Source organism: Rhinoderma darwinii, chromosome 9, assembly GCF_050947455.1.
Source record: "Rhinoderma darwinii isolate aRhiDar2 chromosome 9, aRhiDar2.hap1, whole genome shotgun sequence".
Taxonomy (NCBI): domain Eukaryota; kingdom Metazoa; phylum Chordata; class Amphibia; order Anura; family Rhinodermatidae; genus Rhinoderma; species Rhinoderma darwinii.
Genome location: NC_134695.1, coordinates 29,767,996 through 29,780,279, shown reverse-complemented (window position 1 = coordinate 29,780,279; position 12,284 = coordinate 29,767,996). Strand labels below are relative to the sequence as shown.

The following is a 12,284-nucleotide window of genomic DNA, read 5'->3' as shown; positions in this document are numbered from 1 at the left end:
CATCAATAACTGATCGCTCGGGGTTCGGCTCCTGGGACCCCCGCCGATCAGCTGTTTTGAAGGGGGTACAGCGTTCGTATGAACGCTGCTTCTCCTTCATTTCTACTTGCTCACTGTGAATCGTTGACACACAAGTAGCAGCGATTCACAGGTATTGCAGCCTGCTTCTCCCATTGAAGTGAATGGGCTTATTTTTTTTTTTGTTGCGGCTGGTACCATTTGTTGGTACATACTTTTTGTTAATTTTTATTACATTTTTTGTACCGCTAAGTTGACCAAAAAACAGCGACTCTTGCGTTATATACAGTGGAGGAAATAAGTATTTGATCCCTTGCTGATTTTGTAAGTTTGCCCACTGTCAAAGTCATGAACAGTCTAGAATTTTTAGGCTAGGTTAATTTTACCAGTGAGAGATAGATTATATAAAAAAAAAAAAAGAAAATCACATAGTCAAAATTATATATATTTATTTGCATTGTGCACAGAGAAATAAGTATTTGATCCCCTACCAACCATTAAGAGTTCAGCCTCCTCCAGACCAGTTACACGCTCCAAATCAACTTGGTGCCTGCATTAAAGACAGCTGTCTTACATGGTCACCTGTATAAAAGACTCCTGTCCACAGACTCAATTAAACAGTCTGACTCTAACCTCTACAACATGGGCAAGACCAAAGAGCTTTCTAAGGATGTCAGGGACAAGATCATAGACCTGCACAAGGCTGGAATGGGCTACAAAACCATAAGTAAGACGCTGGGTGAGAAGGAGACAACTGTTGGTGCAATAGTAAGAAAATGGAAGACATACAAAATGACTGTCAATCGACATCGATCTGGGGCTCCATGCAAAATCTCACCTCGTGGGGTATCCTTGATCCTGAGGAAGGTGAGAGCTCAGCCGAAAACTACACGGGGGGAACTAGTTAATGATCTCAAGGCAGCTGGGACCACAGTCACCAAGAAAACCATTGGTAACACATTAATGGATTAAAATCATGCAGTGCCCGCAAGGTCCCCCTGCTCAAGAAGGCACATGTACAGGCCCATCTGAAGTTTGCAAATGAACATCTGGATGATTCTGAGAGTGATTGGGAGAAGGTGCTGTGGTTAGATGAGACTAAAATTGAGCTCTTTGGCATTAACTCAACTCGCCGTGTTTGGAGGAAGAGAAATGCTGCCTATGACCCAAAGAACACCGTCCCCACTGTCAAGCATGGAGGTGGAAACATTATGTTTTGGGGGTGTTTCTCTGCTAAGGGCACAGGACTACTTCACCGCATCAATGGGAGAATGGATGGAGCCATGTACCGTCAAATCCTGAGTGACAACCTCCTTCCCTCCACCAGGACATTAAAAATGGCTCGTGACTTCGTCTTCCAGCACGACAATGACCCAATACATACAGCCAAGGCAACAAAGGAGTGACTCAAAAAGAAGCACATTAAGGTCATGGAGTGGCCTAGCCAGTCCCCAGACCTTAATCCCATCGAAAACTTATGGAGGGAGCTGAAGATCCGAGTTGCCAAGCGACAGCCTCGAAATCTTAATGATTTACAGATGATCTGCAAAGAGGAGTGGGCCAAAATGCCATCTAACATGTGTGCAAACCTCATCATCAACTACAAAAAACGTCTGACTGCTGTACTTGCCAACAAGGGTTTTGCCACCAATTATTAAGTCTTGTTTGCCAAAGGGATCAAATACTTATTAAATATATATAAATTTGACAATGTGATTTTCTATTTTTTTTTTTTTAGATAATCTATCTCTCACTGGTAAAATTAACCTACCCTAAAAATTCTGGACTGTTCATGTCTTTGACAGTGGGCAAACCTACAAAATCAGCAAGGGATCAAATACTTATTTCCTTCACTGTATATATATGTTTATTATTTTTTTTTCTTACGGCGTTCACCATGCGAATAGTACGGACCTTTACAGACGCAGCAATACCAATTTTGTAAAAAAAAAATATTTTTTACATTGCCTTAGAGAAAAAATAGTAAAATTTTTTTTTTTACTTTTATCTGCTGAAGATTTATTTAACTTTTTTTTACACTTTTTATTAGTCTCCCTCGGGGACTTAAACCAGCTCCCGTTAGGTGCCTTCATTAGACCCCTGGGCTGACATGACAACCATCGGCACCCTGTGATCGGGTCATGGGCGGCCGATAGGCTGTCGGAGGGGGCCGCCCGCCTCTTTCTAACGGCTTAAATGTCGTGGTCACTATTGACTGCGGCATTTAAGTGGTTAAATGGCCAGGAACAGTGCGATCGCTGTTCCTTACCATTAGTGCAGGGTTTCAGCTGTAATACACAGCTGACACCCGCAGCGTATGGAGCGGGCTCAGTGCGTGAGACCGCTCCATACCTCTCCCCCTGCACCATGACGTAAGAGTTTAATGAGTTCAATGTATAAACAGTATGCAGTAATCTCCTAAACTCCCTCTAGTGGCAGCCTGCATTTTGTCTTTTTAACTCTATGTCTATTGCAGGGAATTTGGAGCTGTGTATTAGAAAAATGGTGCTCCGACCGCTATGAAGTTGTATTAATAAATTAATCAGCACAGAATTTAGCATCTAAAAACAACATGGTGTTAAAAGATGAATATCCTTTAAGGAGGACTTGTCAGGGTTTTTTTTTTTTTTAAACCACATCCCTACTCTTATTTCTGGCATCCTCTCGATTCCAGTGCTGTAATTTTTATTTTTTGTGGCCCTCCCATTGTCCCACTACGGCCCCTTCTCATTTTGAGTAAAGGTACAGAGAAGAGGAGACCTTATCTCTACTCAGTAGGCGTGACCTCCTGCAACACCCGCTCTGATTGGACAGCGTCACTGTGATGTTGGTGGCAACGTCTACTGAGGAGAGATGAGGTCTCCGCCTGTCTGTACCTTTACTCAAAATGATCATATTAGGTGACAAGCGGAGCAGGGGCCGTAGTGGGACAACAGGAGGGCCAAAAAAATAAAAATGACAGTGCTGGAATCGAGAGGACACCAGGAATTAGGGGAGGTACGTATGTGGTTAAAAAAAACATGACTGGTTCTCTTTAAGCTCGAATATGACCCTAAAGTTTCTAATGTAGGAAAACAGAAAATAACGTATTCATATTTACACACTCATCAATTAAATATGTTCCCTTTAATGGCAGTAGTTCAGCAACATAAACATCCTGTAGCGGAGCTGTTATGATGGGCAGCAACGTATGAGTATGTCATGTGATATTGAAAATACTTAAAACAAACTTAACATTATGTTCAGTTTATTCAGGTGACTAAGGAACTTTCATCCACCGAATGTTAAATCATCACATGTTATGCAGAGAGACCGATCATACATTGATAGCAACATAAATGTAGAGTAATGCACCTAGGCCGCAGGAATAGTATTAACACATATACATAAAATGGAATAAAACTGAAAATAACAGAACAAGAAAAGGACCTGGGTATTCTATTTACAAGTAAGCTAAGCAGTAGCACGCAACGTCAAGCAGCAGCTGAAAAAGCAAATAAGTTTTAAGGTGTATTAAGGCTTCATTCACATCTGTGTCGAGGTTCCATTGATGGTTTCCGTCAGACCTTACTGTCAAGGCAACCCATAAACGGAAACCAATTACGGTATTGATTCCGCCGAAAAAACGGAAACCTTATGGAACAGAGATAAAAGGAAACCATGAGCAACGGAAGCATTACCATTGAAATCAGATGTGAACGAAGCCTAACAGAGCGATAAAGGCCTGTAATTTAATGTAATATTACCCCTCTATACATCCCTTGTAAGACCACATTTTGAATTGTAAAAAGGACATAGGAGAGCTGAAGAGGGTTCAAAGGCGGGCGGCTAGATTAATAAATGGGACGGCAGGTGCCCCTTAAAATGAAAGGCTAGAGAAATTGGGCTTGTTCATCTTGGAAAAAAGGCGCCTTAGAGGGGATCTTATTAATATGTATAAGTATACGTGTGGTCCATACAGAGAACTAGCACATGATCTGTTCCTTCCAAGGTCTCTACAAAGGACCAGGGGACATCCATTGTGTGTGGAGGAAAGGTGTTTCAGACATCAATATAGGAAAGGATTCTTTACAGTTAGAGTGGTAAAACGACAAATTCCCTACTCCAAGCGGTAGTAATGGCAGATACTATGTCAGTATTTAAAAAAGGGCCTAGATGATTATTTACTAATGAATGGTATTAAGGGTTACAATTAATCTAGCAATGAGTGACATATTATTGATCAAGAAAGGTTTAACTTGAAAGACCTGTTTTTTTCAATTTATGTACTGTAACTAACTGAACTTTGAAGGTCATGTCCCTTATACACCTGAATATGCTAACCAAATAATTTCACAAACTAAGGCCTCATGCACACGACAGTATTTTTTCCCACCCGTAAATACTGGCCTAAATACTGGTCTGGTGTCACACGTATTTGACCCGTTTTGCACCAGTATTTACGGGCCCGTGCCTGTAAATACGGGCCCGGTGTCACCAGTATTCCACCCGTATTTACGGGCACGTTTTTGGCTGCAAAATTACACTGCACTAATCGGCAGCCCTTCTCTCTATCAGTGCAGGATAGAGAGAAGGGGCAGCCCTTTCTGTAATAAAAGTTAAAGAAATTCATACTTACCGGCCGTTGTCTTGGTGACGCGTCCCTCTCTTCACATCCAGCCCGACATCCCTGGATGACGCGGCAGTCCATGTGACCGCTGCAGCCTGTGATTGGCCTGTGATTGGCTGCAGCGGTCACATGGGCTGAAACGTCATCCAGGGAAGTCGGGCCGGATGTCGAGAGGGACGCGTCACCAAGGCAACGGCCGGGAGACTGGACTGGAGGAAGCAGGAAGTTCTCGGTAAGTATGAACGTCTTTTTTTTTACATGTTGCTCTATATTCTGATCGGAATTCACTGTCCAGGGTGCTGAAAGAGTTACTGCCGATCAGTTAACTCTTTCAGCACTCTGGACAGTGACTATTTACCGCCGTCGCCTAGCAACGCTCCCGTAATGACGGGTGCACACATGTAGCCACCCGTCATTACGGGAGCTCCATAGACTTCTATGGGCTGCCCGTGCCGTTATTACGGCCTGAAATAGGACATGTTCTATCTTTTTCAACGGCACGGGCACCTTCCCGTAAGAAAACGGGAAGGTACCCGTGGCCAATAGAAGTCTATGAGCCCGTTATTACGGGTCGTAATTACGACCCGTAATAACGGGTGTTTTTACGGTCGTGTGCATGAGGCCTAAACCACATTAACTAACTTTTCTGAGAGCTGAATTTCATGCCCATTACACATTGTTGGATTTTGTCTATGGGGAAGTTGGACTTTCACATCAAAGAGCTGTGTAAATATAAATATAAATTCACAGTATATATAAAATTATAGAAAAAAAAAAGGGGCAAGGTTATCCCATATGACTAAATGCAACGTCTAACTTGTAGCGAATGTGATCATACACACAAACACCAATGAAGTTCACCTACTGGTTTACATATCTCAAGATCATACACTCACGCCGCCCATATAAAAGATAGCTGTGTTCCCAATAAAGATGAACATTCTGGAGAAACAAAGAATTCGATAAGTTAAAAGCCAACCTGTCCCATGCTTGTTTGCCCAATGGGAAATGTTGAAGGACAGTTGAACTGTGGATCGTATGGCAAGCAGACCAATTTCAAACAAAGCCTTAAAACCTGGCAATACATGAGAGAAAAGTCGTAAAAATCCAAAGATTTCAGCAGAACCTCTTATGTGTACGGGAGTCTCCTGACTGTATAGTGCACAGTGAAAAATAAATGGTGCTTTTTTTTATTTGCTCCCCAAAATGTAAAAATAATAAATAAACAACATTTGTACTGCATAAAGAAAAACGTGTCCCAAGCATTGACGCAAAAAACTAATTTTGCGCCAAAATGTACAAAACAAAAAACCTGGTGCTCTCACAGATTAGTGTGTATGTCCACATATATATATATATATATATATATATACATACATATATATATATATATATACATACATACATACATACCAAGCAAAAAACTTGTCATACATTTCCCTATCTACTAACTAATCTAATAGGCGCTTTGCTGCTGATAACTACAGTGTGATTTGTTTTTTAAAAAAATAAATACGTTTATTATTTGCAAAATTATGAGCTTTTTTCTAAATATGTAAATGAGCCTTTATTAGACAACTGGGAGGTAACACCAGTGATTCTGCTGAGGTGCAGCCGCCTCACGGCCTCTGACGCTGTCCTATCAGCATGAAGCTGCTTCACACAGTGTGAGAGACTGGGGCTGGAGGGAAGGGGGATCACTTCAAATAGCCATATATCTGGCTGTGGGCCATCTAGAACAGTGGTTCTGGTGGCATATGAAAGATGAGATTATAATCTTTCATATGACTTCAGGATCTAGCTGTGACACAACCGGAGATATCGCCAGTTGAATACACAGTCGGGAATGGAAGCTGTATATGTATACTATATGATCACGCTGTGTTGCTGGGCAGGGAAGGGGGAGAAGCTGCATGCTGATTGGACAGCGTCATACAGAAAACATTGCACCTCCCAGAGTGAAAAGAAAGTCCCCTCCTATTTGGCTATTAGAGCCACATTATCATATTTAGAAAAATGCTCATAACGTTGCAATTAATAAAAGTTTTTTTTAAAACAAATCCCACTGTAGTTCTCAGCAGCAAAGCGCCTAGTAGATTAGTTAGGAGATAGGGATTTGATAAACTGGTGACAGAGTCTCTTTAAGTGCATGGGAGGCCTCCCAAAAAGCTGGAAGATGTCGGGGGGCAGAGGAATTGGGCATGTTGGATTTCAACATGATTCCATGAAAGATAAGCTGATAGCAGAGATGTCTGGCTGCAGCTTATTCTCCTCTCCACATTGATATAAACATGCAAGATTGGCCGACATTTTTTGGTTCATGTGAAATAGCTGACGGCCAATTGCTATCTCAAGTGTATGGGCGGTTGTAAACTTTTTGTAGTGCAGGAGTCCCCCCAGAAAAGACAATGAACAGAGGAGTCATACATCTCCATGAAAATGTTCTCCTTGTCAAATTCAAAGCCGTAGCCCCAGTGTTACAAGCATCCAGTGCCAACCGTTAAGCTACCAGCTTCAGAACACACCAACTTCAATAAATCAACAAAATTCTGGTTGAGAATTTTTTAGTCCTAAAGGGAATATATTTTTACATATTCCATCACTTGTGTAAGGCCTAGGACCCCAAAGTGAAAGGTTAGTTAAAGTGACAGCATTGCCTACCTACTGAAACTTCAACTATATCGACACCTCTACAAAAGCAGCAGCTAAAACGTAAACTTGTCAAAAAAAGAGTCTGAGTTGTGAATGTGTGATGGTCAGGGTATGTTCACACGCTGTGTTTTCAGGCGTAATTCGGGCGATGTACACCTCGAATTACGCCTACAAACATCTGCCCATTGCTTTTAATGGGTTTTACGGTGTTCTGTTCCCACAAGGTGTCATTTTACGCGTCACTGTCAAAATACGGCGAGTAAAAAGACGCCCGCGAAAAAGAAGTGCGTATCACTTCTTGGGACGTTTTTGGGGCCATTTTTCATTGACTCCATTGAAAAACAGCTCCAATAACGTCCGTAAAATACGCAGCGAAAAACGTGAGTTGCTACAAAAACGCCTGAAAATCAGGAGCTGTTTTCGCCTGAAAACAGCTCCGTATTTTCAGACATTTTTGGTCACTGCGTGTGAACATACCCTGATGTGTTTGGAAAGAAACAATAAGATTAGCCAAATCTCGAGCTTTAGCCACATCTGGAGCTTCACTAAAAGTATTTCCATTGGGTTTACTACTTTACATTTGCATGATGACCTATCTTTATACAGCAAAATGCAATATAATAATTCCTTCTGCGATCGACATTCTTAAAGTCCCTCCTTCCTGTGTTCTTGGTCCTTCCTTCTTATGTTTATGACATTTATTATCTTTACCTTGTTCCGTCTATCTAGCTGTCTAATGATTCATCTTGAGTTCTTGCACCTTTTCCTGGCATTATTTTGCATTATCTCTTGCTCTAGCTTTATAGATTCATGCTTTATTTATCTTTTTTTTTTTTAAACTGGTTTACAATATCTATTGCACTTTTGCATCTTGACACTTTCATTGTTTTATGCTTTCACTTCTTTCTCGTATTTATTTCCTCCACATTCTTATTCCATGCTTTCTAGGGAAAGAAGAATATGCGGCTACATTCCGAGGAAACGAGTTCTTCTGTTATGACTTGTCTCACAGTCCAATCCAGAGCAGCGCAGATGAAATTACCCTCTCCTTTAAAACCCTCCAGCGGAATGGATTGATGCTCCATACAGGAAAGTCTGCAGATTATGTCAACCTTTCACTGAAGAGCGGCGCCGTGTGGTTGGTTATCAACCTTGGATCAGGAGCCTTTGAAGCCCTAGTGGAACCTGTCAACGGCAAGTTCAACGACAACAACTGGCATGACGTTCGCGTCACAAGGAATCTGCGACAGGTATGTCTTGAAACTTTCTTGACTTTGGAATACTTTCATTAGGTACACATATTATATACAATTCCAGACATCTTAGGTTTTTATTCCCTAGTAAAAAATAATACCATTACTTCCGCTACTTCTATCTTACATGTGGCCAGAGGTGTAACTTGAAGCTCCTGGCCTTTTGTAACTTGACTGGTGTCCCCTCTGACCATGTCATACCCTAGACAAGTAATCTTTATATGTCAAAAAATGATAACCACTGGTTAATTGGGGAAAAATCTCCTCTCTAGTAATGGTGCCCGATTTTAATCTTACTCAGAATTTAATCTTACTGGGATTTTCTTGCCATGGATGACTTTGTAGAAAACCACTTATTGTTAGTTATATCATGTTATGATCCAGCACCACAAATTTGTGTGTTACCTTCTTATTGACTATAACGAATTCTCAGATTTCATTTGAACAGAATTTTTCCATATCTGTTGTATGGCACAATTGCAAATTTACAAGTAGAAAATTAAAAAAAAAAAAAACATAAATTCTCTATTGCAGATTCCTGTTGTCATCATTACCGTAGAAGTTCTTTAGAAATTGGTCAACATGTTGAATGCAGATATGGAAAAACCTGTAACAAATTGGGATCAGATGCATTTAAAAATCACAGTCCCTGTATTTGAAGATATCTGCCAGGTTACACGTTGTATCCTCATTGTACCCAGAGTATTAGGCTGGATTCACACGAGCACATTACGTCCGTAATGGACGGAACGTATTTCGGCCGCAAGTCCCGGACCGAACACACTGCAGGGAGCCGGGCTCCTAGCATCATAGTTATGTACGAAGCTTGGAGTCCCTGCCTCTCCGTGGAACTGCTGTCCCGTACTGAAAACATGATTACAGTACGAGACAGTTGTCCGGCAGCGAGGCAGGGACTCCTAGCGTCGTACATAACTATGATGCTAGGAGCCCGGCTCCCTGCAGTGTGTTCGGTCCGGGACTTGCGGCCGAAATACGTTCCGTCCATTACGGACTTAATATGCTTGTGTGAATCCAGCCTTATGCTTAACATAAGCACTGAATATACAAAGATATCCAATCTAAGTTACATACGTGGAATACTATCGCACACCAGATGATTAACGGTGTATTCACATTTGCAGGTTTTGATCAAGTTTTGTTTCGTATTTTGTATGCAGTTTTTGAAGCCAAAACCAGGTGTGGATCATAAATGGAGAAACAGTATAAAGATTATACGTCTCTATTTGAATCCACTCTTGGTTTTGGCTTCAAAAACGGCATAAAAAAAAAACCTGGTTAAAACCTGCACGTGTGAATACACCCTAAATCATCTGGTGTGCAGTAGTTTTCTGCATATGTAAATGAGAACCTAGGGGGAAATGACCAATTTCTTTATCTGATTATTTCACGGTCAATATGCATATATGGCTAGAAGAGAAGGTCAATAACTTGCATATATACAATAGACATTAAAAGTCTCTAACCCTTTCTCGCCGCAGCCATTTTTCAATTTTCACTTTCGTTTTTTCCTCCCCTTTTATTGTGCCATATAGTGTAGTGGGAAACTGGGGAAAAAATATTTGTGGGGTGGAATAGGAAAAAAACGGATTCCTCAATCTTTTTTTGGGGGGTTTGTTTTTACGGCATTCACTGTGCGATAAAAATTGCATGTCAACTTTATGATGCGGGTCAATATGATTACGGAGATACAAAATTTATATAGTTTTTATGTTTTACTACTTTTACAAGTAAAAAAGTGATTGTTAAAAATAAAATTTTAGTTTTGTCGCCATATTCTGAGAGCCATAACTTTTATATTTTTTCGTCGATTGAGCGGTATGAGGGCTTATTTTTGCCAGGGCGAGCTATAGTTTATATCGGTACCTTGTTAGGGTACTTGAGACTTTTTTCGATAATGTTTTATAAAAATTTTTTGTGGAAGATGAAGTGACCAAAAAACAGCGATTCTGGCGGTTTACATTTTTTACGACGTTCACCTTGCATACTAAATAATGATACATTGTAATAGATCAGACTTTTACGGACTCGTCGATTTTTTCCATTGTGCTTGAGGGAATTCGAAAAGGTTTCTTTTTGGGCACATTCAGACGTGGCGAAATTGCTGTTGAATTCCGCTGCGGACAGTCCGCAGTGCAATTCAGCATTAGCCGTTGTTTACATTTGTTTCTATACATTGTTAGGAAACTTAGTTCAGACGTTGCGGAAAACTCTGCTGCGGACCATAGGCTGCGGTGCAGAATTTTCCCTCCGCAGCATGCACTGCCTGTTGCGGAGAAGCAGCGGAATTTCACTGCGTATTTCAGCCTTTGCAATGCAAAAACTGAAATCTGTGGCAAGTCCGCTGTCTTTTCTGCAACGTCTGAATTACCTGTCAAATATGCAAATGTTGGTGCAGATTCATTGCGTAATTAAACCAAATCTGCACCAACATTTGCAGCGGAACATGCCCTAAAAGTCTGATTACAATCTACCATTATTTAACTCGCATGGTAAAAAAAAGATTTAAAACTAGTACCAATAAAAACGACAGCTCGTCCCGCAAAAAAAATGCCGTCACACCACTCAATCGATGGGTAAATAAAAAAGTGACGGCTCTCAGAATGTCGTGAATCAAAAAATGTATCAAATAGTTTTAAAAAAATCAAAAAACAAAAAGTAGTAAAATATAAAAAAAAACTATATAAATTTGGTATCACAGTAATCGTATTGAGCCAAAGAATAAAGTTGAGTTCTCGTTTTTACCCCACGGTGAAAGCCGTAAAAACGAAACCCCAAAAACAAATGGAGGAATCGCCGTTTTTTCCAATTTCAGCCTGCAAAGATTTTTTTTCAGTTTCCCCAGTACATTACATGCTACTTTAAATGGAGGCAAAATACAACTCTGCCTGCAAAAAATAAGCCCTCTATTGACGGAACAATAAAAAAAAGTTATGGCTCTTGGAAGGCGGGAAGTGAAAAACGAAAATGAATAAGCAAAAAATGGCACAGTCCTGAAGGGGTTAATGTGTAAGGGCAAACAATCGTTAATAGGATCCTTCATCCCCATGCATTTGCTTCATGTTTAGACAGGGGGATGTTCTTCCGACTAGCGACCATTTTTTTGGCCGCATAAAAAATCCCATCGTGTTGTGAGTGAGCGTTTCCTCGTTGATCAGATGATCGTTGACTTGTTTACATAAGGCAATGATTTCTGAACAAGCGTTTGCATGAACACTTGTTTGCCCGATCATTGGCCCATGGAACTGGTCTTAAAGCCGGCCATACACATTAGATAATTAACCTCATGTTAGCTGACCTTCTGCTCTGCTGTAAGAGGAAACAAGAAGTGGGCATGTTGGATTTTAACCGGTCCAATCCTTTGTTCTGCTGGAAGACAAGCGCTCCCAGAGGCGTCTGGCAGTAACTTATCTTCCTATCTAAGCTTCCAACAGTTTTCTATCTATCTATCTATCTATCTATCTATCTATCTATCTATCTATCTATCTATCTATCTATCTATCTATCTATCTATCTATCTATCTATCTATCTATCTATCTATCTATCTATCTATCTATCTATCTATCTATCTATCTATCCTGGAAACAAAAAAAAAGGCAGCACTCCATAGATATAAGTAAAAAAAATCTGGAGTACTTTATTACCCTCAGCGCAACGTTTCAGTTCCGTCCACTAGAGCCTTTCTCAAGCCGGAGCTGAAATGTTGCACTGAGGGTAAGGCCAGAGTCACACG

General features: G+C 40.7%; 1 protein-coding gene across 14 annotated transcripts in view; it reads left to right on the top strand.

Moving 5' to 3' along the window:
- NRXN2 (neurexin 2) overlaps nt 1-12,284 on the top strand; it is a 760,118-nt gene that overhangs the window by 302,955 nt on the left and 444,879 nt on the right. For all 14 annotated transcript variants that reach the window (XM_075837456.1, XM_075837449.1, XM_075837451.1 and 11 more), the window contains one exon: nt 8,228-8,529. In XM_075837456.1, coding sequence (XP_075693571.1) covers nt 8,228-8,529 — 302 coding nt within the window. The remainder of the gene's footprint in view (nt 1-8,227; nt 8,530-12,284) is intronic.